The sequence below is a fragment of the Typopeltis vanoorti genome, chromosome 19, assembly GCF_054136105.1.
Source record: "Typopeltis vanoorti isolate ZY-2024b chromosome 19, IOZ_Tvanoo_1.0, whole genome shotgun sequence".
Taxonomy (NCBI): domain Eukaryota; kingdom Metazoa; phylum Arthropoda; class Arachnida; order Uropygi; family Thelyphonidae; genus Typopeltis; species Typopeltis vanoorti.
Genome location: NC_143567.1, coordinates 15,717,334 through 15,743,736, shown reverse-complemented (window position 1 = coordinate 15,743,736; position 26,403 = coordinate 15,717,334). Strand labels below are relative to the sequence as shown.

At 36.7% G+C, this 26,403-nt stretch overlaps 1 protein-coding gene across 1 annotated transcript in view; it reads left to right on the top strand.

Annotated features, from left to right (window-relative positions):
- LOC150095877 (uncharacterized) overlaps window positions 1–26,403 on the top strand; it is a 710,412-nt gene that overhangs the window by 448,567 nt on the left and 235,442 nt on the right. The window contains exons 37-38 of the mRNA XM_090409554.1: window positions 17,265–17,644; window positions 20,128–20,293. Coding sequence (XP_090265680.1) covers window positions 17,265–17,644; window positions 20,128–20,293 — 546 coding nt within the window. The remainder of the gene's footprint in view (window positions 1–17,264; window positions 17,645–20,127; window positions 20,294–26,403) is intronic.

Here is a 26,403-nt window from a genome sequence, read left to right as displayed (position 1 = left end):
AGATGGGTGATATGATAGAGATCAGTGGTGGCCCGTACATAAGCACTGCAACACTGCAGCACCGCAAGGAAAAAATGAAAAAATTAATATTTGTTTGTGTTTATAAATAATAAAAATGCTTACAACATTATATAAATGCAGTACAACATGTTAAAGGTTACAGCTTATGTTTTGACATTGATTGAATAGTTAATAATTGGAATTGTTCGATTAACGCTTTAGATTACGAAAGTTTGTGCTTGTCATTGCACGGTTACATCATTCCCAACTGTAACTCTTAAGCGGCAGTGTATTTTTAGTATGTTTACGTGCCTTATTTCCGTGAGATATGAAATGTTTATTATTGGTGCGTGTGCATGATGAACTATTTTTTGTCAATATTTTATTTTGTTAAAATGACATAATTATTTATTTATTATAGATACAAGGCTGAATTATGACGAGTGTCACTGTTGAAAATATGAAAAGAATAATGTTTTTTCAATTATCGTTACACGAAACAAATCCACTGCGATCTAATGCCGATATTCGTTTGCCTTATCGTTGCACTTTACGTCATTAGATGCACTACCGTTTGGGCAGTGTATCTTATGCTTGCGCTCATTATTTCTGTGAGATATGAAACGTTTATTATTGGCATGTGTTCATGGTGAACTATTTTTTTGTAAATCTTATTTTATTTTGTTAAAATAACATATAATTATTTATTTATTATAGATACAAGGCTGAATTATGACGAGTGTCACTGTTGAAAATATGAAAAGAATTATATTTTTTCAATTATCATTACACAAAACAAATGCACTGCGATCTGATGCCAATATTCATTTGCACTTGTCATTGCTATTGATACGAAACTTTTATTATTGGCGTTTGTTCGTGGTGAGGATGAAATATTTTTAATGAAGCAATTTTTAATATGTAAATTTATTTATTAATAAATTCGTCACTGATTAGGAAAAATTTTTTTTTTTTTTTTTTTTTTTTTTTTTTTTTTTTTTTTTTTTGTATATGCAGCACCCCCACTTAAAATTTTCACCTGCCGCCACTGATAGAGACCCAAAAGTTAGTAAGGGGTTGTTCAATAAGGGGTGGATCAATGTTGAAGAGGTTTTACAGAAATGGTAGGAGATAAGGGGAGAACCAGAGGTCATCCATGGAAGCTGTATAAGGAGGGTGTGAGCAGGGGAGTGAGAAGTGGATGTTTTGAATGCAGAATTGTGAATAATTGGAATGCCGTGCCTGAGAGTGTGGTGTTAGCAGAGAATTTGAGTGTGTTTAAGGTGCGGTATGATGAGCTGTGTGTATGACAAAAGGAACTCCTAGATGAGTCTTTAACTTCATGGCATCTTGAGATAATAATAAAATAATAATAATAATAATATTATTATTATTATTATTATTATTATTATAAAATCCTTTACAAAATCTCAGGATACCACTGTATGTGCATCTCCATTGTCCAATACATTTGTCACCTTTTTATAGTACATAAGCAAGTTGGTAATACATGATATCCCTTTAAGAGACCCATGCTGACAAGTACAAAGAATGCTGCAGTTATGAACCCAGTTTTCTATCCTAATTCTCACCAACCTCTCCTGTACCTTAACTCCAACCTAGACATACAGATTGACTTATAATTTGTTGCCTTAGCCTTATTGCCACCTTTGTGAAGTGGAACAATTTTGTCTTTTTATCATTCCTTTGGGACTTGTGCTGTTGCAAGTTTCTTCTTAAATAGATAGGCCAAGACTGATGCTAATTTCCTGGAACATTCCCTCAAAACATGTGGTGATATGTCATCAAGTCCTATTGTCTTATCGACATCTAGGATATTTGGCTCCTCACATACCTCTTGCTCACCCACCAGTAAATTTGTCATTTTATTCTCTGCACTTAAGCTTCTGATTTCACACTGGGAATGAAACACCCTGATTGGGAATTTGGTCTTCTGAATTATGCATTGTAGCCACTGAAAAACTTTTATACCTCCATTTCTGGTCGAATATCGTCTACTCCATCTGTCTTTCCATCTTTGAAGTTTTTGACAGCTTTTTTTACCTCAAGTATTAATATGTACTTCTGTTTGCATTCCTCTTGAAAATTTTTGCTACTCTTCTGTCACTGCTTACTTCATTTAACAGTCTTTCAAAGTAACTACTCGAGACATCCAGGATATCCTTATCTTCGGTTTTTGCGTCAGCTTTATCATCTTTGATTCCTTTTACAATACTCTTTCCTCCATTTGTATGCTTTTTCAATATACTCCAGAACATTTTGCCACCTTCTTGGTCTCAACTTTTGTTTAGCTACTTTCACACATAACTCAGCTCTCTCGCATTTTTCTCTGTGTTCTTTTAAGGCATTTGCTGACTTATTGCTAGGAATTTTTGCTATGCTTTCATCTTTTCCAGGACTGCTTCTTTAACTTCTGATGTCCACCATGGTATTCTTATTTTTATTTCCTTGCAAACAACTTTGCCACTGAGCCTTCAAGGTTGGGTTATTGTTTTCAAACTGTTTCATTTATTCTTCAATAATGTCTATATAGCTGGATCTACAGCTGAGCTGTAAAAGCTGCTCAACTTTAATTATTTTTTAAAACATTTTTTACATACTGTTCTTTTTAATATAATATTCAGTTTTATCCTACTTAAAGCTAAGTGATGGTTATTTCCAGTTTCAAATCTTCTGTATACTCTTGTGTGCTGAACCAACATCTTCATGTTGGTTCAGGACACAAGAAGAAGGTTGAAATTAAGAAAGCTGGAGATGTGTGTGTATATGGTCACAGTAACAAAAGTTAAGTAAGCTTTAATCATTTTCGTCTTTCAAAGGTTGGGATACCAAACAGCAATGATTTCAGTGAGATGAATCTTACTTTTTGAATGTTGCTCCAAAAACCTTTCACAGTTGATTACTGGAACATATGCAAAACAGTAAATAATCCCAAAATGTGAGTTAGTAGCATACCTTTTGCAAGCCAAATGGATAACACTCAGAGAGAATGATTATTATTATATAACACCTCCAGGGAGTCCAAAGACTCATCGAGGGAAGGCACCTACTCTACAACTCTCCGTCTCCACCACTCCACCAACCACAACTACCTTCCATCTACACCAATGCCATCTATCGCCAACCACTACCACTAGTAGTATTTTCACTCACCATCACAAACATCCATGCCCACGGCGGAATTCGAATCTGCAGCCTTTTGGCTGGAGAGCGGATACGCTAACCACTCGACCAACCAGGCTGGCCCTAATTAACACTTAGTATCACCTTATATCTTAGAAGTAACTATTAACAACTGTAAACTCTGTTGACTTTATGTAATATTATGTAAACTTGTTATATTTATATATTCATTATAGAAGACTTGAGTATTAAACTACCCTCTAGAGAATAAAACTTTATTAGCAAAATAAATTCACACACACTACATTTCATGTGAAGGCTCTTTTCAGTAGCATATATATGAAGTATATACCGAACACAAGCTTATTGCATAGTAAGCTGTAATAATTTTATTCATTAAACATAAGATGAACCTGCCAGAAAACAACAGTTAACAAGCAGAAACAAATTTGTTTCTGAAACCCCTTTCATGCCTTCTAGTAATTGGGATTTTTTTTGTAATAGACTTAACAGTTTGATATGAACACAGGTGGATAAGAAAATAACTATTTATTAACTTAAAAGCTAATATTTCGCTGGTATTATATCCAGCATCTTCAGAGCACACAACACAAAGTTTGTTACAAATGCAAAACAACCACAATCTGGTGTAACAGTGGAACTAGTAACAAATTTTGTAACAAACTGTGTATTGTGTGCTCTGAAGATGCTGGATATAATACCAGCGAAATATTAGCTTTTAAGTTAATAAATAGTTAATTTCTTACTAGCCTCACTGTTACACCGGATTGTATTGTTTTGCATTTGTAACAAACTTTGTGTTGTGTGCCCTGAAGATGTTGGATATAATACCAGTGAAATATTAGCTTTTAAGTTAATAAATAGTTATTTTCTTATCCATCTGTGTTCATATCAAACCGTGAAATCTATTACAAAAATATCTGACGAACACATAAGCCTATCCACACGTGGTAATTAGGATTATTCATTATAGATATTATTTCTGGAAATTTTTTCATGTTACTCCTCTAAATTATTATTAATTTTTATGGCTATTTTGCCTATTTTTCTTTAGGAGTACTCCTTCTTTATGAAATTACCTTCATAAAGAAGGTAATTTCCTTCTTACTAAATTTTTAGGGCATTATTGGTAGTTTAAAAACATAGATACATGAAAAATATAAGGAAGGAATAATTTTGGACATACCTTTGTAAGATGTTTTTGGTTGTCTTCTGGGATTAATGGGATTAATCATGTTTGTTCGGTACAGTAACGAAGGTATGAAGTCCCGTGGCAATTGTCTAACTTGTGCCCCCAACTGAAAGATGACAAAAATGTTGAAAAATTTAGATATAGCAAGTTAAATACTTACTATTAATCCCCATCAAAATGTGTTGCAGTGTGTTGTAGAATTTGTGTCTCAAGCGGCGTATTGGCGAAATTTAAAAATACAATATAAAATAGCAGACTTTTATATCTATTTATTTTTTACATTTTGCATCCCAAACCTAGTTGCACCCGTGGCAGGCACCTCTTTTGCCATGCCCTCGTTATGGCACTGTGTTTATTTACCAGAAGTTGGAAAGGTTCATCAGTCACATGTTACCAGGCTTTTGCTTAGTGATTAGTGGCTTCTTGTTTGTTGTTGTCTCAGATTTTTCCATGAGATTGACTTTTTTATTTGTGTTGGAAATATGGTTAGCTGAATTGTTCATAATGTACCCCAATATATACCAAACAATGAGCACAGTGTAAATAATGTGATAGAATAGTCATTTTTAACTGACTAATCTCATTTTGTGTATAGACTAATTGAATGAGGCTTCATTTCTATCCATTCTTTTAGTAGCATATATTCAATACATAAATAAATGCACTCCACTTTCGTAGAAATAAAGATATTCTGTGATTTAATACAGATTCAGAGTATTTTTCTCTCTTTGTATCATTTCTCAAACACTTAACATTTTGATAAATTTGAATTTTTCATTTCTATTTCATCATGACCGAAGCCCATATAGGGTGATAATCCTCTCTTGACGTGTGCATTCATTGTAAAAGACTTAAGGATTAAAAGTAGTCTAGAACAGGTCTAGTTTTGTACCACCAAAACCCGAATTGTAAAATTTTAATACCTCTTATTAAAATATGTAATAAAATATGTACACTATAAAATGAATTATAAAATACTATTGCAAACACTGCAGTATTACATAATCATAATATTGTAGTGACAGCAATTAGAAGTAGCTAAATGAAAGGTAATGTTGATATGACATTCAATTATGAGCAGGCGTGCGAGACACATTACATCGTTTGACACAGAGCTTTACTAACTCTTCAATATTGCAACATAACTTACTAAAACAACAATATGTATTGATATCTACACTATGTGTAAGAAAGTTTTCCAGGAAGGGATAGAAAACAATGTGAGATAAATTTTCTGAGAAATATATAGCTATCTGCTTGGAGGTTGAACAAACAAATTATTTGAAAATCAGTACATAATTTGTGAAACCCTGCTAGATTTTTAAAAAAAAAAAAAAAAAGTAAAAAGCATTTATCTTTGGAGTGGGGGAAACTAATATTTTCTTTGTAATTTCATAAATTAAAAAAATTCTGCTGTTCTTTATTATGTATCGCTAAATCTTTTTCCATGTGCTACCAGTTGAGAAATACAGGTCTAGTGAATAAAAATTTAAAAAAATAAATTACTACACACTTGACATTCCGGCCTCTGCACTTGGGCCATTTCCAGGAGAATATACATAAACACATACTTATAACAGAGTACTTAATAAACTGTGATTATTATTATTATTACACAGGTATCTAATGAATTTGGCAGACTGATCATGTGAGACCCACACCAACCATTATTTACATAATACCCATCACTCTTCTTGTTAAGCTCATTCACTATCAGAACATTCACAACTATCTTTGGCAATCTATTTCAGTCATTCACCACTCTCCAAGCATAAAATCTATTTTGTACACCCTTTCTAACTTCTCTCTTGCACAACTTCCAGAAGTAACCCCTGCTCCTTTCTTTACTCACTATGTACTGAAAAAGTTTCTTTTGTATCAATCTTACAGAATCCCCTTAGTAAGTTATAAGTTTCTATCATGTCCCTCTTTTTCACCTGTTAAATAAACTTTACGGCCCACACACCTATCTATCCTCATAGGAGCATTTCACAGACTTATCACACGCTTGATCACTCATTCCCCCCAGATCCTCTTCACCTTGTCAACATCTCGAGAGGGTGCTAGCATCATCCTAACAGCTGCCAGATACATGTTGCTTGGATTAGCCATTATTTTTAATAGATATTAGCAATATTGTTAAATATAATTGGTAGTATTTTGTTTATTTTTGACTGTGTTGTTTAGTCTTGACTACTATTACGTAATAGTCTTTCAAAAAATGGCGCTGATGTACAAGAAAATGGTGATCAAGATGTCGATGTTGACTGATATCAATGTAGCATGCGTGTATTCGTTGCTCAGAGTAAATGGTTTATGGTATGAAAGTACAAATGTTGTTAGAAGAAGCAAAAATGAAGACTAAGAAAGTAAATATTGTGAGTCTGCTGCCTCATTATGATAGGACAGATGTGAGAAGAATGGCCATGATTGTCAATGAGAAGAGTAAGGTCAATGATTGTGCAGAGTAAGGAATAGTGTGTGGAGTGAATTTGATGTACATAAGGACCTGTATATGCCTGATGGACTACACTTAAATGATTTTGGAGTTAGGTGCTTGGAGAAAGTATTGTTCAGTGAGAGTTTGGAAGTACAAAACCAGGGAAACTAGATATATTAGAGGGAGAAGCAATCAAGCATGTGCATCTCTTCATCCTTTTGAAAACCAAGTGACCAAATCTGTGTACAGTAGTCCATATGTGGCCTAATCAGAGCCTTGCACAGTGGAACAGATTCTCCTTACTTCTACAAGTCACTGTCCTCTATATTATTGCCAGAATTTGTTGTGTTGTCCCCACAAGTTTGGCAATATACTTTCTGAAATTCAGATCCTTCTTCACCATCACCCCAGATCTCTTATTTCCTCCACCTCCAACAAAATATCTCTACTAAGTTTAAATTCTACATTCCATCTTTGTTTTCCAAATTTTAAAACTTTACATTTTGCAACATTGAATTGGCATCCTCACTCCCGTGCCCATTCACTCTGTCTATTCAAGTCTTCTTGTAAGGCCAGAACATCTGCTCTACATAGTTTGACCCAACGTTGTATCTTCTGCAAACAACTGTATACCCCCATTTAAATTTTCTCCAATATCATTAACATACAGGTTAAACAGACACCTGAGGCACACCACTAGTGACTTTCCTCTTCTGGGCTATTACTCACCTATATACAACTTGTTGATACCATCAGACAGACAATCTCCAATCCAATGCACCAGTCTAATATCTGATCCCCATCCACTCTAGTTTGACTATCAACCTGTCATGCGGTAATCTATTAGAAGTCTTTTGCAAAGTCTAAGTATACTACTGTGTATCCATCTTCCACATCTAATGCTGCTGTCACCTTACTGTAATTATTATTATTACATGACACTTCCAGGGAGTCCAATGACTCATCGAGGGAGGTCACCTACTCTACAACTACTCTACACCATTCAGTTCACCAACTACAACAAACTGCAACTACAGTCATCATCTACACCAATGCCATCTACCACCACCACCACTAGTATTTTCACAGACAATTACAAACATCCATGCCCAGCGGGATTTGAACCCGCAGCCTTTTGGCTGGAGAGCGGGTACGCTAACCACTCGGCCAACCAGGCCAGCAAAAACATGTGCCAGAGATCGACTAACTTGGGAACCAATCAAAAAAAGGCTTAGAAAGAGTTCCTCTAGCCTGTGACTAGACTTAACACCTAGTCTTACTTACACCTATCTTCGGACGGTTTAACTAAGGAGTGCAAACCACTTCTACTGAGCTACATGAGCTCTAAGCAGATAACTAAAACACAATTTCCCTTTAGCAAATCTGTGCTGTCCATCAAAGATAATACCACTGTTGTCAACCTAATTCTGGATCTTCATTCTCACTAACCTCTACATCACTTAAATCACAACACCTGACACACAGATTAGCCTATAATTTGATGTTGAGTTCTGTCATCTCTCTCTCTCTCTCTCTCTTATGAATGTAATAATGTCTCTCTCAAAGACTTATATGAAACAAATGTGTCAAGGCAGATGTTGCCTCCTTGACCCATTCCTTCAAAATATGCAGTGATATATCATCACGTTCCACAGTTTTATTAATATCAAATTTTCTTAATTCCCCATACACCTCTTCCTCACTTATAGTCTCTCCTCATCCACTGCTCTCAAACTCTCCATGTAGTCACATTTACAAGAATGAAAGACCTTTATGAACTACTCATTAAATATCTCAGTTATATCCTCTGCAGCAGTTTCCCTTTTACCATTTTCTTAAATCAGTGCCATCCTATTATAATCATTCTTATTTTTAACTGGCTACATATCGAAAGCACGCTTTAGGATTTTTTTGGGCTTCATTATCTAAGTGCTGTTCATTCCGAACTTTTGCTGCCATTACCAACTGAGTCACGCTCCTTGCTTGTTCTTAGTATTCTTCATGGAATTGATTATTACCACTCCTCATACGTTGCCTCCATAATGCCTTTTTTCTCTGTATTGCATGCTTAACTCTTCATTCATCCATCCATTTCACACCTATCTTGTTTACAAATTGCTCCTACTAGATAGTTCTTGAATATCACCCAAGCAGCATTGATATCCTTTCCACCCAGCTCCTCATTCCATGCTACAGCAGAAAGCTGTCTCCTGAGCTTCTCATAGTCACCAACTTGTAGTTCCACATAGACCCTTTCCTCTTGGAAGTCCTCACATGGTGGGCAACCACTGAGGTAATCACTTAATGATTGCTCTCAATAATCCAAGACCTTCGATCTTCATGTGCCCTCTGTTACATATTGCTTCAGGCAGTGTCCCTCAAAAACTCAGTCATTTTATTTGCTTCTAGTTGCTATCTCATCATCTCAGTCTATATTGCTGTAGTTAAATCCCCTATAATGATCACCGTTTACCTATTCTGACATTTCCTGGCTATTACCCTCTACTTTATTCCAATAAAGTATTTCATTGTATTCACCTCTATTTCTCACCATTCTTCTTCAAAACCACAACCACCATCCCCCCCCCCCCCCACTGCGTGGACATATCTTATTTTCTAGCATCAATAGTACTCCACCTACCATTTTACCCTTTCTGTCTTCACGAATTACATCATACCCTTCCATCTCTATTCCTGTCAGTATATTCATCCTCATCCAACCATCAAATGAGACCAATTATTTCAACAATTTTTGGATGAATGAACTCAATCAATTTCTTTCATTTCCTTTGTTTCTAATACTTCCAACATATACATCAAAGGAAGAGGAGGAAATGTGGGATCTTGGGGTGTTGGTGGATAACAATCTGAAATTTCATGCACATTTAGCTGAAATTGTTAGGACAGCACAGTGCATTACGGCCATGAAGCAGAGAACACTGTAATTTGGGACTAAGGATGTCATGATTTCATTGTATAGAGCTTTGATCAGTTTGAATGTGGATTACTGTGCATCAGGTCATCAGGTTTCAATAGGATGGAGAGATGTTGGAAAGGGTTCAGATACAATTAACTCAGTCTCATAATCAAAATTGCACAGTTTTGATATTATTTTTGTTATCTTCTCTGCACCCTCTCCCAGGTCACTTCATCCCCTTCAAATCCCAGTGACCATATCTGAGCACAGAAATCCAGTTGCGATCTTATCAAAAGTTTTTATACAATGGTACTAGGACATTTTATCTCTCATGGTTAATGTTCTCCTCAACATTGCCACAATTTTCTGAGATGGCTTCACAGCCTTTGCAATATGTCCTCAGAACTTGAAGATATTAGGAGACTTGAGAGCAGTGACGTAATGAGGGTATGAAGTGCCTGTGGCAAGTGTCTAACTTGCACCCCCCCCAACCCAAAAATGACAAAAATGTTATACGTTTTGCCCCCTCAAACCTAGTTGTGCCTCTTTCGCCATGCCCTCGTTACGGCACTGCTTGAGAGGTTGGGTAGTGCAAAAAGAATGTGAGAGCAAGGTGAAAGAATGGAAGAGATAGGGGAAGAGAGGAAATTGCAATCAAGAGAGAGTGTGGAAGGGATAGAGAAATGAGAAGGAGTAAAAAAAAAAGAAATTGGGATAGAAAAGAGAGAGAGAGATTGGAAGCAGTAAAAGTCAATGATGTAAGTGACAATATTAATGAATCTGTTTGGAGTATGATGTATGGAGATTCGATGATTCGGGGAATGCAGGGTAAAGTGCCAGAAGAGTTCTTGCCTGGTGAAATGATATGAATAATATGTGAAAAAAAAAAAAAACTTGCTTAACAGAGACTTCTAGTAAATAAGCTGTACTTAACACAACAGATATTTGGATTATAAGACTATAGGTTTAATACATTATTATTATTATTATTATTATTTCGGGCAACTCCAAGGAGTCGACAGACTCATCAAGGGAGGCCCTAACATCATGTGAAGAACAACTATTCGACATTCACACAGTATCTATCATACCTCGCATATAATAAATTTAGTTTAATCCTTTATCCAAGTGTGAGCAAACAAAGTTTGCACCTGAAAGTATCTTCAGGACTGGGGTAAGGTGGTACAACCAAGGCACTCTCCTTGCAAAGGTGGAGCAAGCTACCAACAGTCCTATCTCAGTATCTCCCATAATGCAAAACACATCTCCTTGCAGATATGTCTAATGTTATGCATTAAGGGAAGGGCCACAACCCAGACTAGTTTCAACCTTTATTGAGGTCACTTCATCTTCATCACACCTTTGCAAGGAGTGCCTTGGTGTTGTACCACCCTACCCCAGTCCATTGAAGACACTTTCAGGTGCAAACTTTGTTTGCTCACACTTGGATAAAGGATTAAACTAAATTTATTATACTCTAACCAAGTGAAAAAGAAACTTTCAACATCTTTCTCTAAATCCAGAGTAATTTATTAAAAAAGAGTGGCACACCATTTGGCAACTCCTATAGGTAGAGATGACCCGCTAATGCTTCTGCCTGGTATCTCCACTTGGGCCTGGCTCCCACTGAAGAGACCTAAATAAAGGTTGAAACTAGTCTGGGTTGTGGCTCTTCCCTTAATGCATAACATTACACATCTGCAAGGAGATATGTTTTGCATTATGGGAGATACTGAGATATGAGTGTTGGTAGCTTGCTCCACCTTGCAAGGAGTGCCTTGGTGTTGTACCACCTTACCCCAGTCCCGAAGATACTTTCAGGTGCAAACTTTGTTTGCTCGCACTTGGATAAAGGATTAAACTAAATTTATTATACTCTAACCAAGTGAAAAATAAACTTTCAATATCATACCTCGCCTTGAACTCATTCACGGTCATAGCATCCACAACAGACTCTGGCAGTTTATTCCACTCATTTACTACTGTCCAAGTAAAAAACCTAGCTCTAACACCCTTGTTAATGACATTCTTGCCCAGCTTCCATGTATGGCCCCTAGTTCTCCCACCACCAGTCCTATTCTCAAAAATATCTTCTGGATTGATCTTATAGAAACCCTTCAGTAATTTGAATGTCTCAATCATATCACCCCTTTTCCGGCTATCAGCCAATTTTTGCAACCCACAAATCTTCAATCTGTTCTCATAAAGTTCATTCCACAGACCTACCACGATCTTGGTCACTCGTCTCTGGATCCTCTCCACCTCCTCCCCATCAAGAAGAAACCCTGGCGCCCATATCGGGGCACAGTAGTCCAGATGAGGTCTTATCAGGGCTCGATATAGAGGAACAATAACTTGTTTGTCTCTGCTGGTTAAAGTGATTTGATGAGCTGATTTAGCCACTTTTGCAATGTGCCCCCTAAACTTCAACTCTCTATCCACCAACACTCCCAAATCCCTGACCTCATCAATCTCCTGGAGCATGGTTCCACCAATGTAATATACTGCTGCTAATCTTTTCACTCCAAAATGCATAACCTTACACTTTGCCACATTAAATTGACATCCATTTTTCCTAGCCCGGTCCTCCAAACTATCCAAATCATGATGCAAAATTTTGACATCCTGTGCATTCACAATTGCTTTACCCAACTTTACATCATCAGCAAACAAGTGAACACTTCCTCTCAGATCCTTTCCTATATCGTTAATGAACAAATTGAAAAGTAGTGGTCCAAGAACAGAACCCTGCAGCACACCACTAGTCAGAAGCCGTCTTTTGGACTCCACTCCTGAATAAACCACTCTGGTATCTCTCCGTCAACCATCTTCCTATCCATCCCCATATGCTGCAGTTTACTAATTAGAGTTCCATGTGGTATCCTGTCAAAGGCCTAGGCAAGCTCCAGTAGAATCACTGTAAATCCATTACCCTTATCCAGTTCAGCCATCACTGTGTTATAAAATGTGAGCAAGTTACTGAGGCATGATCTACCCTTCACAAAACCATGCTGTCCCCCGTACAGTATCCCATTTTCATCTATCTAATCCTGTATTCTTCTCTTGACTACTTTCTCCAAGACCTTAACAACGATTCCTGATATGCTAATCGGTCGGTACTTTACAACAGAAGTCTTGGAACCTCCTTTATGCAGTGGAACTATTTTCCGCTCTTTCCACCCCCTTGGGACTAACCAAGACCCAAGACTCAGATTAACAAAATGATCAAGGGTACTGACAATTCTTTAGCCGCTTCACGTATGACACGAGCTGGTATACCATCCAATCCCACAGATGTATTGACATTGAGTATTTGCAATAGACTACTCGCCTCCAAAATGAATGAATCTATTGGTTCATTCATTTCTGCAATGTCACCACCTGGATGATATACTCTTGCAAGTGCTCGCCCAGTAATTCAACTATATCAACTGATTCAGTTACCTCCCTACCATCGGCATTCTTTAAAATCATTCTGCCATATACAATTTTTCTTTTACTTGCAACATATCGAAGAAACTGTTTAGGATTGTCTTTAGCCTGCATGGCCAATGTTCTTTCGTAATCCTTTTTTGCTTTTCTTACCACACTCGTTACTCTTCTGACCTGGGCTTTATACTGTTCATGTGCCCGCTGGTCACCTTTCTCCTTAAATTCCCTCCATAGTTGTTTCTTTTTTTTTTTTGCAACTCAAGCTTAATGGTGTTATTCATCCATTTAACTCCTACTTGATTTGTTATTCAGACTCTAGGTATACAATCAGTCATTGTCTCCTGCAAGCACTTCTTAACCACCTCTCATGCATGATCAACATCTAGCCCTTGCAGTTTTACATGCCATAGCACTGAACCAATTAAACTCCTAAGCTTGTCATACTTACCAGCCCGAGAATTCCACATGTACCTTGTTTTAATTGTAAGTTCCACACATTTAGCCACCTCCCAAGTCAAGACCCCATGATCACTCTCACCAATTGGTGGCAACGTGGTCATATTCGTTACAGCCAAATTCTCAGATGCAATTACCAGTTCAAGCACTCTCTGACCCCTAGTATTTTCCATTACATGCTGTTGCAGATAGTTATCGCTTAATAACCGCATAAAATCCAATTTCTTCCTCCCATGTGTCCTCTCCTCTTTCCAATCAATGTTACCATAGTTGAAATCTCCCATAATAATTACCCTCCTTCCACTCATTTCTTCTATTTGCTTATGCATACTATTTACACTATCTATTCCATCACCTGGTCTATAGCAGCACCCAACTGTATATTTTATTCTGCTAGTTTCAATCTCACACCAAATAGCCTCAAATGCGCTCTTTTCTCTGTCTTGCAGTTCCACTTCTATTCTCCTTGACTGTAGCTCATCCGCTATCATCAATAACACTCCTCCCCCCCATTTTATTCTCCCTGTCTCTCCTGAACACACCATACCCCTCACATTCAATCCCACTAGCTGTGTCATCTTCTGTCAGCCATGTTTCACTAATGCCAATAACCTGTGGTCTGGAAGTGCCAACCAAGGCCAAAAATTCTTCCCTCTTGTTCCTAATACTTCTGGCATTTGTATACATGAATTTCAGAAGCCGATTTGTCCCATTCCTATTTTGATGCCTTATACTAACTATCCCATTCTGATTTGTGGTCTTTCCTACTCGCTTGGGCATATTACACACATTCACACACTCAACTGTCTCCCTAAAATACTCTAGTTTCCCTGGTTCTGTACATTCACTTCCACTACATTCGACAACACCTTTTCAAGTCTCTGTACACCAAATCCATTCAAATGTAAACCATCCAAAAATTCCACACCACTCATCAAACATAATTCACGCATAAAGTCATTGGCAACTATGGCTCTCCTTCTGTAATCTTCACTGTCATACCACGGCAACTGACTCACCATCCTAACTCTCTCACTGTTTTCTTTTGCTAACCTCAAGCAATTCCTTCACATCCTCACTCATAGCCTTTTTGTTTCCTTTCAAATCATTTGTACCCGCAACCACTATTAATTCCTTCACCTGCTGTTTTTGCATTCTAATTGACTCGCTTACATTCTTTACGTTCGCACCGGGTTGGTACGATTTTGTTAAACTCTCAACTAACACACCTCTTACTAAGGAATCTCCATATGACACATGCTCTTTCATTTTATTTACACTCACTTTCATACCCTTATTTTTTCTATCATACTTTTGCCGATTATTAGTCGGTATGCTTGTTAAAGATTTTTGCCAACACTCCAGCTGCTGATTTACTCTGTGTATCGCTCCACATAATAGTGCTATTTCACTCATTGCATCAGTGTCATCATTGTTATTCTCCGATGATTCATTCAATCATTCTGTATGCTTAACTTCATTCTCTCTCTCTTTCAATGCCACTCTCACAGCTATCAGGTATTACCTCGCAAATATCATCATTCATACCTCGAATATCGCTGTTATCTAGATTCTCACTTTCGACAACGATATTACTCACACAACCTGAAACACTCTTTAAATCCTCACATTCTTTACATTTTTTGCACACATTCACTCCACTATCTATGTTTAACCAGATTCCAACTGCTCTCCCCAATGCATACATTTCGCAAACGGTACACTGAATCAAGTCTTTAATCAAGTCTTGTACATATATGTACAAATTCGTCAACTAGTTTTGCTAGCAAAACTGACTAGCTTTGTCAAGACTAAATGGTGAAAAAGTAATAAATGCAAAAAAACGAAGGAATGCAGTAATGGTTTACAACGGTTAGACAACAAAATTGGAAGGCACCACGTGACATGGTATGCGTGAAGTGATATACTTCAGTCATTATTATAAATACGCATTACATAGTTTTTGGCGTACTGTAGTTCTGCTAAACTTAATGAGTTAAGAAGATTTTTCCATATATATCCTTTAATATTACTCTTTGGTTTCTATTAAGGTTGTTTCCTGTTTGTAGGACCACTGCAGCTTCTTTAAATATTCGACATCTGTAATCTTCCTCCATGTATGGCATTGAGCTGTTATCCCAATCTATAGCGTGGTTTGAAGTTGAGAAGTGATGCGCCAAACCTGAGGTGTCTGTTCTGTTATGATTAACGTCTCCGACATGTTCCTTCTGTCTAATTTCTAAGCTTCTCAAAGTTTGGCCTATGTATGATAGTCGACATGTACAAGGTATGCTGTAAACACCTGCATATTTGAAAAAAAAAAGGTACACTGTTTTTAGGGGATCTTAAAAACTGTCTAGTGGTAGCGGTCAGTTTAAACACCTCTCTGATGTTATAAGATTTTAAAATTCTAGCTATTTTATTGGAGACTAAGCCAACATAGGATATGACAATGGTTGATACGTACTGAGTTGCTATACGTTGTTGCTGGAGGTCGTTTTTCTTATAACATCAGAGTGGTGTTTAAACCGACCGCTACCACTAGACAGTTTTTAAGATCCCCTCAAATTTTTTTACCTTTTTTCAAATATGCAGGTGTTTACAGCATACCTTGTACTTGTGGACTATCATACATAGGCCAAACTTTGAGAAGCTTAGAAATTAGACAGAAGGAACATGTCGGAGACGTTAATCATAACAGAACAGACACCTCAGGTTTAGCGCATCACTTCTCAACTTCAAACCACGCTATAGATTGGGATAACCAGTTCAATGCCATACATGGAGGAAGATTACAGATGTCGAATATTTAAAGAAGCTGCAGTGGTCCTACAAACAGGAAACAACCTTAATAGAAACCAAAGAGTAATATTAAAGGATATATGGAAAAATCTTCTTAACTCATTAAGTTTAGCGGAACTACAGTAAGCCAAAAACTATGTAACGCATATTTATAATAATGACTGAAGTATATCACTTCATGCATACCATGTCACGTGGTGCCTTCCAATTTTGTTGTCTAACCATTGTAAACCATTACTGCATTCCTTCGTTTTTTTGCATTTATTACTTTTTTCACCATTTAGTCTTGACAAAGCTAGTCAGTTTTGCTAGCAAAACTAGGTGACGAATTTGTATATATGTACAAATATGTACATATGTATTAAACCTATGGTCTTATAATCCAAATATCTGTTGTGTTAATTATAGTTAATAATGACCAAATATAACTTTTCAGCATAAGCTGTACTTTGTTAAAGTTACTAAGCAATTTTATAAGCTAGGTTTTAATCCTTTTTCCCAAGTAAGCAAACAGACAAGTAAGTCAAGTTTGCACCTGAACGTAATTCAAGTCTGAGGCAATACCCAAGGTAAAAAACTTTCTATAAGCTGTACTTGTTATTTGAAACTTGTATATCATCCACAATTAACAGTCTTGCATGTGCTAATTAGAAGAAGATAAAAAATGAGTCAATTTCCAGAAATACTCGTTTCATTAGCCTTTCGACACAGCACTTACATTTGACTTAAATATATATAAGCACATTTTGTGAACGATATTTCTGTAAAGTAAAAAGTAAAGTAAAAAAAAGTAATAACAATATAAAGATGTTTATCATTTGACTTACAAGCTTATTTACTTCTTTTGTTTTTTTGTTTAGCTGTCCTTCAGGCACTGATGGAAAACGTTGTCAAACATCACCCGAGCGATGTATTGGAAGTCCTTGCATGAATGGTGGGGTATGTCATGACTTTGGTAAAGGTTTGAATTGCACATGCCCTGCTGAATTTACAGGAATTGGATGTCAGTTTGATTATAATGCCTGTACAGACAATGTTTGTCAAAATGGTGCAACCTGTGAAGATTTAGGAGAGCAGTTCACATGCATATGCTCTCCTGGTTTTACTGGAATGTTATGTGAAGATGATATACCTGATTGTACACCAACATCTTGTCCTCCCACAGCTACTTGTATTGATCTCACTAATGACTTCTACTGTAAATGTCCTTTCAACTTAACAGGAGAAGACTGTAGAAAAAGTTTGTAAATATTATAATTTTTTATTATAAATTGTTTAATCAATAATAGTAAAACTAAAAAATATTGTTCAATTTATTATTATTATTATTATTACAGCCCCTTTATAGTCAGGAGACTCATTACAGAAGGTCTACTTATGCACCACAAAGCCTTTCTTCCCTCCTTATGTACTTTTACCACCCTCTCAGGTAGTGCACACCAAATACCCAATGTGCAAAAAAAAAAAAAAAAAAAAAAAAAAAAGTTTACTTCTTTATACCTTACACAATTCTCTGGAAAGATCCACATAAATTTCCATGTAAATCTGGAAATACTTCTTCAGTTTATACATTTTGGCCATGTCACTCATATTTCTTCCATCCACCAAACTCTTCATATAAGTACACTCTCAATCTATCCATTTGACCTCATAGTTGATGTTCCACAATCTTGATATTTCCTTTGTATCAAGGCAACTAGTATCTACACATATTAATACATATTAATCCACTCTTCACCACTGTAGCAATCCACTGAGTTTACCTTTACCTTTGCAGCATATCTCCTGAACTTCAGCTGTTTGTCTACCATCACCCTTTGCTTCCTCCAGTATAGTCCCATTAGCAGAATACAAAAAAATATCCTATATGAAAAGAAAAGTTTTCTTTGTGTTGTTCTCAAAATGTTTAAAGCTGTGCACTAGTCATAATAAACTGCCCCCCCCCCACTCCATTGCATTGCCTACATTTCCAATCTATTAAATTCCTTCTGAAGGATCATCAGCACAGTTTCTAATAGCAATCCTAAGTTTTGCATCATTTGTAAATAACTGATATAGTTATTTACAAACTGTTATTTAACTGTTAGAACTAACTAAATAACTATAACTATTATAGTTATTTACTATTTACTATATATATCAATCACAGATTGATATCTGTACCCAAAGACCCATAGAAGCTCCTTCAGCTTGTCTAAAAAACTTCGTTCTGACAAATAAAATAACCTGAGTGAATGACAAAGTCAAATAATTTTAATATATCCTTTGGAAAAGCTTGTGAGAGCAGATGAAGGGAATATTCCAGAGTCATGTTAGTCAATAGGTATTCAATATCAAAGCTGACCATTAAGTCATTAAGTTGAAGAAAAAGATTTCTAACTTGATCCAGAAAATTGGAAGATTTTGTTTGAAAGAACAGGAGTTGCCAATACAAGGCTTTAATTAACATACTAAAAACTTAGCTATGCAATGTGTAGGAGAATCTATATAATCCACAGTAGGATGAAAATGAATGTCTTCCTTATGGATCTTGAACAAACCATACAAGCATGGGGTTTTAGCAAAATAAGTTTTAAGTTTGTCTGTGGTAACTCTATCAAGGTTGGCGACTTCATCTAATAGTGAGTTTAGTTTTCTGAGTTGGCTATTGGTGGAATTATGGTCAAGTTCCTGGTAAGTAGATATTTTCCTTTTATTGAACATAACAGTTCTGAGTCCAGGAAAGATAAAGATTCGAGAATATTAAGGGTGTGAACAGATGCCATTAAGTAGCACATTAAAAATAAAGACATTAGGAAGAAACTTGACATCGTTTGCATTCAAGAATGTGTGAGTAGGGCTAAGGTTGGAAAAACAAAGGTTGATGCCAAGATTGCAGGAAAAAGGCATAGAAAAACAAGGTCTTGGTGGATTGATTCAGTCAGAAGTGCCTTAGAAGAGCAGAATGTTAAATTTTGTGTTTACACAACTTGAGGTCTTGCAATTACACATCCTCTTTCAACAGGATGGTGCCCCATCACACTGGCATTTGGAGGTCCATTCAACTCCTGATGGTCTTCCCTCGGCAGTGGATTGGACATGGAGGAATGATTACCTGGTCACCATGATCGCCGGATCTTACACCGCTTGATTTTTTTCTTGTGGGGGTATGTGAAGGACACAGTCTATGCAACTAAAGCAGACAGGCTACCTAGAAAACCTGAAACATCACATTTTCTTCACCCCTGACATGCTTCAGAGAACCTGGTCAGAGATAGACTATCACATTGGCATTGTGTGTGCTACTAAAGGAGCACACATGGAAGTGTTCTGTTTTTTTCATTTGTACAATTTCAACACAAATCTATCCATATAGATTTGCAATTTCACAAATAAAACTTCAAACTTTTATTTTCAATAAGTAAACATTTTAATAAAAAATAATTAATTAATTAATTAAAATAAATAAAGTAGAAAAAATTTCATCTTATTTTCAATCAAATAAAAATTGTATTAAAAATATTAAAATTTAACCTTCATGTATGGCATTGTTTCTTTAGAAATGTAGGTTTCATCTGATTTAATCAGATGAGACTGGTTGAGAAACACGTACCTAATAACTAAGGTCCTGTAATTTCAGGATTTTATTATAAATTACAAACTACATTAGCTTTTCAATAAATATCCATCCTTTCAACTCTGAAGCAGTCTTTAAAATATGATTTTTTTTTTTTTTTTTGCCAGCTATAAATATTGACTATGATCTCTATATCAATGATGAAAGTCGATCATCCAGTGTTTCATTGGCTGCTCCTTTTTATCTGGGATCTAGCAGCCTGACTGTAGCAATGTGGATTCAGTTTAACAGTCCTGATTCAGCTGGAACATTTTTTACCTTATACAGTGTAGAGTAAGTACTACTAAAGTTTAATTATTTCTTCAGTTTTCAAATATGTTTATAAAATGAACATTTTTTTCACTCATTCATTTTATATTGATATTTGAATAGTAATTTACAACCATTCACAATAGTTGCTGTTATATTGAACTGTGATCGGTGTTTTTCTAAAAGAAGAAAAAGTAGTGTCATACAGATTTGAACTTTAGTAAATCTTCAGAGTGGATTTAAAATGAAAAACAGATTTAATATTTACTTTTCCTTTTAGAATTTTTAAGCAGATTTTTTGGAAAGTGTAAAAATCAAAGTACAACTGTTAAACTAGATCTAGAGAGAGAAAAAAAGTTGTTATTAATAATTCTTCTCACCTCCCCCTTCCTACATAAAGTTTTATGAGAAAAAAAGATGCTATTGCACTGTACCTGTATGAACTTTCAGAGAGAGCCATGCCCATTATCACAATATTTTGAAATGCAATGTCAAAAGTAATAATAAATGAAATTAAATATTTTTGCTTTCAGTAAATTTTAGTTTCAGGTACAGCCTTCATTTATTTAAAAAAAAATTTTTTTTTTTAATGATTGGATTAATACTAACATTCTAATAAGCAAGAATAACTGGTGACATTTTCCAGCTGTACTAATATATTTATTTCATTGTTGCAGTAGTAAAAACTAAAATTACAGATTCAAAACTTGCACCTACAGACCTTTTAAATACATTCAATGCCACTACTGCTTCTAAACATTGTAAAACATGTTTTTATGCTGCATAACTTAGTCTGGCCTGGATGGTCAAATCGTGTGGATGTGAGGCAAAGCACTGAGGCAAGATCATTCTGAATGACCTGGGGACATTCTGTCATAAACGAGTGGCAGTGAACGTGCTAATATTATTATTGGTGAAGTACCTACATGAAGTCCATAAACTCATCAGTGTGCTATGCAGAGTGGAGGAATTCCCCACTCTGCATAGCACAATCTGTCGTTTGTTTGCTTGAACCTCAAACTCATTCATTGAAGAAGTAGTTTCTCATTGCCAGGTAAAAAACCACCCTACTTATTGGAGGTCTGAAGTAGATTGAAAAGTTCATGTGTGGTCTCTAGAGCATGGTTTCTGAACTAGGTAAAAAAATGAATAAGGAATTCAAAAAATATATAAAATTAATCAAAACAGGAAAACAAAAAAAAAAAACTTTAGCCCACCCAGCTATGAATATATATGGTTTACAAATAAACCTTTCATGGGTAAGAGCCATAAAAAATAATAATAATAAAACAAACACATAATATTATCTTTTTCTTGCCTTAGCACTATCTCTTCATCCTTGCAGAGCTAGATAACATATCTGAGCACATTATTGCAAATATATCTGGGCTAATGTGATTATTCCGCGAGTCCTTGTCACTACAACTTAATGTTCTCTTTATATATTCAAATTTATCCATTTTGGTGCCTTTGGAATATGGTTCATAAATTTACAGCCGTCTGTTTATTATTGTTCCTTAGTCTCTAGTCTCATCAACCATTTACAATGAATTTGCAAAATCCTATCAGTATAATACACTGAACACAATGCCTCTGTTTTCAGAATGCATAACTATACACTTGACAATTAAACAGATGAAAAGCCAAACGGCTATTTTTTTCTGGCGAGGTGCCAGTTTGGCTTTTCATCTTAGTTATACTATGTGATAATATAATATAGTGACACACCTTTCTGGCAATCGTATAGCAAAAGTATGTAAGTTCTTTTCACTTAAACTCTGATATTCTAGGTCTAGCTACTCACTGATGAGACCTCAAAAAAGGTTGAAACTGGTCTGGGTAGTGACCTCTCCTCATAATGTAAAACAGTACTACATCTCCTAAGAGCTGTGTGTTTTTACATTATGAGAAAATATCAAGAATAGTGAGGGATCTTGCTCCACCTTTGCAACGAGTTACCGTGGTGTGGCACTACCAAGTGGTCACTTACGCTTGGATATGCCGACAGTTCGTCGGCATGAAACGTTCAGATCATAGTCTTCGATCTTAGTTTCGCTTACTGGCTGAAAAACAATAAGGGATTTTTATCCCCCAATTAAACAGATGATCATTATTATTACTCAGTTTCATCAGTCCATTCAAGTCATCCTGAAGAGATACTGTATAAGAAAAATTATTACTTTTATCATTCTTTCCAACTCATCAGCAAGCAATTGGATATCACTCTCCAGATCATCCTCAATCTCCCCCATGTCACTAATGTGTGTGTATATATATATATTGAACAGGAACTGTCTGTCGATAGAGTCCTAAGGTATGCATTATTTATCTTCATTCTTCCAAACTCTGCCTTCTTTGTTTACATTTTTTGTGATACTTGTTGGTCAACTTCTCCCGTATATAACCAGCTTGCTGTTATTGATTGAATACCCTCAAATAAATTTTGGAGTTATTAGGTTTCTGAGAAATTGTTCAGAGAAATAGGAAGCATTTTTTTTTTTTTTTTTTTTTTTTGGTAGAGGTGGGTGGGTCAGGTAAGCACATAGGAGTGTGTGAAGGCAGTCTTCAAGTGTGTGAGTGAGGGAATAGAAAAGCATTAAAATACTGATTTGACAATATTAAAGAAAGCGCACAGAATAGAAGAGGAGAGAATGGAAACAGTAGGAGAGAGAGAGGGAATGAGAATAATACAAGGGAGCACTGGAACCAGGGATAAAGTGATGTCAGGAAGGCAGGTAAGTAGGGGAACACAGAGAGACAGTGCTAGAGGAGAGAGAGAGAGTGAGGGATGCATGTGAGCAATCGAGGAACAGGGTTGTGAGAGGTGTAATGTGTGGGGACTCAATGATCCATGGTGTGCAAGATAGGATGCGTGAGGAGTGTTTCCCTGGAGGAACGATACAAATTGTGGCTACGGCAATTAAGAGGGGTGAAAGGGTGGATGAGATGATTGTGATGGTAGGAACAAATGACTTGAGAGGTAATGTAAATTGGGCAGCGAGCGATATGAGATTCTTGCTTGAGGTTGTACGAAAGAAGACGCAGAGAGGAAAGATAGTGTGCATGTTGCCTAGGTACGATAGTGATGAGCTGAGCAGAAGAGCAGTAATATTGAATAACATAATAGCCAGAATGTGTCAGAAGAGAGGATTGGAATACGTGGATGCTTGGAGGGGCATTTGAGGACAAGAAAAAACTCTATGCGAGAGACTGCTTGCATTTGAATGAGGAAGGATGTAGGCATATGGATAGATTGCTGTTCTGAATGAGTCGGTGTGACAATGCAGGGAAACTAGAATGCCCAAGGTGGATGGTAGCAGGGGTGGCCTCTTGTGGGAATGGGTACTTGGGAGAAGGGGGACGACATCAGGTAACACTGAGTCCAGTGGAGTCTGGAGGGGATAATGTTGGGTATAAAAACAATGGCATTTTTATGCTTTATACTAATGTCAGGAGTATTCGGAATAAAGGAGAGGAATTGATGGTGCTGATAGCATCAGCCTGCCAAAGATTATTGGGATCACTGAGACAAGTTGACAGAAGAGGATATAATAACAGGAATAGAAGTATCAGGGTACAGCATTTTTTTGGCAGGATAGGAAGGGAAAGTGTGGTGGCAGAGTAAATGATTTTGAAAGCATATGGTGTGAGGTAGAGGTGGGCAAGACAGGATATTTAGTGGGGGTGTAGCAATAAGTGAATGGAATTTCTAGAATTCTTGAGGGACAAATGTCTTAAGCGACATGTAATAGAGGGAACAAGAGGTTCAAGAGTTTGGGATTTGGTCATAGCATCAGAAGAGCTGATAATAAATGAGATGACATCTCTCCCACCAGTTGGAGAGAGTGACCATGTGGTTTTGACTTGGAAGATGAATAGACATGCAGGAGTATCAAAGAGACGGGAACATATGTGGAATTATAAGGCAGGTGATTATAATAGTCTTAGACATCAACTTGGGGAAGTTTCATGGAGGGAGGAATTGGAAGACCAGGATATCATTAGTGCTTGGAAAATTGTGAAGGAATATTTGTTAGCAGCAATAGTAAGATGTATTCCACAAGTGAAGAAGAGGACACAATTTGGTGTAAAGTGGATGACAAAAAATATCAAACAGGAACTGCATGTGAAAAAGTGGCTATGGAAGAGATATAAGAGATATCTAAGGAGACAGGTGAAGAGCAGATGCATGAAGAATATAAGACACAGGAGAGTGAAGATTATGGTAAGGAAGATGAAACTGGAATATGAGAAGAGATTGGCCCTAAAATCCAAAGAAAATCCTATGGAATTTTTTTAGCTAGGTGGCCAGAAGGAGGAGAAATGATTGTGGGATAAAATAAAGTGACTGATGCAGTGCACACATAGTGGAATTGTTCAATAAACGCTTTATTGGTGTATTTCATCCTGGAGGAGTAAATTTTAATACTAGAGGGATATGGCAGGTTCGAGGTTTAGAGGTGCAAGAGGAGAGTATGTTCCAAATACTGAGTACTCTGTATGTCAGTAAAACTATGGGACTGGAATGTATTTCACCACGAGTTTTGAGAGAATGTGCTAAACAACAGCTCCTTTGACCTGGTTTTTCAATGAAAGTCTGGCTATGGGAAAAGTGCCCAGGGAATGGAAGGAAGGTAAGATAGTGCCATTGCATAAGGGCAGTAGATGATTGGAAGTGTCTAATTATAGGCCAGTTTGTATGGCATCAGTAGTTGTTAAGATCTTGGAGAAATTAGTTAGGGACCGTATACAGCATTGGGCAGATAATGGTAATGTTATCTGTGAAAGTCAACATGGATTTGTGAAGGGGTGCTCTTGTTTTAGTAATATGCTAGCCTTTTATAACGAAGTTACAAGACCAGTAGATGAGGGAAAGGCATATACTGCCATTTTCTTGGATTTAGCAAAGCCATTTGACAGGGTGCCACATGATAAGCTGATATTTAAGTTACAGCACATGGATTTGGATGTCAGGTTGGTCAACTGGATTCAGGATTGGCTGTCTGATAGGTATCAGAGAGTTCTGTATGGTGGGACAGTTTCAAGAAGGCAGAGGGTTACAAGTGGGGTCCCACAGGGCTCAGCACTGGGACCTAAATTGTTTAACCTTTATATCAATGACATTGTCAGTGGATTGCAAGGCGATATTCAGTTGTTTGCAGATGATGCGAAGCTGGGAAGAGTTATTAGTAATAGCTTATTCAAATCCTGCACGGGGATTTGAATAAGCTAGTCATATGGGCAAATGAATGGGGATGTCGGTTTAATGCAGCAAAATGTAAGGTTTTGAGTTTTGGGATACATCAATGGGACACTGCATACTCTATTGAAGGAGCTATACTGGAGAAAGTAAGGGGGGACAAGAGATCTGGGGTTGATTGATAGAAACCTGATATTCAGGGGACATATTGCAAAGGTGGTTTGGTGGATAAAAGAATGAGAGGTGATATGATTGAGACTTTTAAACTGTTGAGAGGTGGTTACAGGGTTGACACTGGGGAGTTCTTTCGCTTTCCATGAGGCAGCGGGAAGGAGTAATGACAAGGGGCCATCCCTGGAAGTTATGAAAGGAAACTGTGAGCAAGAGGGTGAGGAGTGGTTTCTTTGCATGGAGGGTGGTTGAACTGTGGAATGCATGGCCTGATAGAGTGGTGAGAGCAAGAACAGTCAATAAGTTTAAGGAGTGGTATGATAGACTTTGTGTTTCCTAGGAGGGACCTCCCACGATGAGTCTTGATAGACTTTGTGTTTCCTAGGAAGGACCTCCTGCAGTGATTCTTTTCACTCCATGGATGCCTGAATAATAATAATAATAATAATTAAACTTCATAAAAAGACAGCAGACAGATGGAAATGACAAAAATTCATCTTTGAGGAACTCAACCTGCCATGAGCAGAAGAGAAGAAGAAGAAAAATACTGAATAGTTTGACAGTTCTTCAATATGAATGTGACAATCATTACAAGATGCAAGAGTATTATTATTATTAACACCTGTCCTCCATGGAATCAGAGATTCATCATGGGAGTTGCACACACTATCGCACACAATTATCATCCAACCATGCTTTAAACTAATTCAATGTGTAATAAAATTAGTTTAATCCTTTATCCAAGTGTGAGAAACAAAGTTTG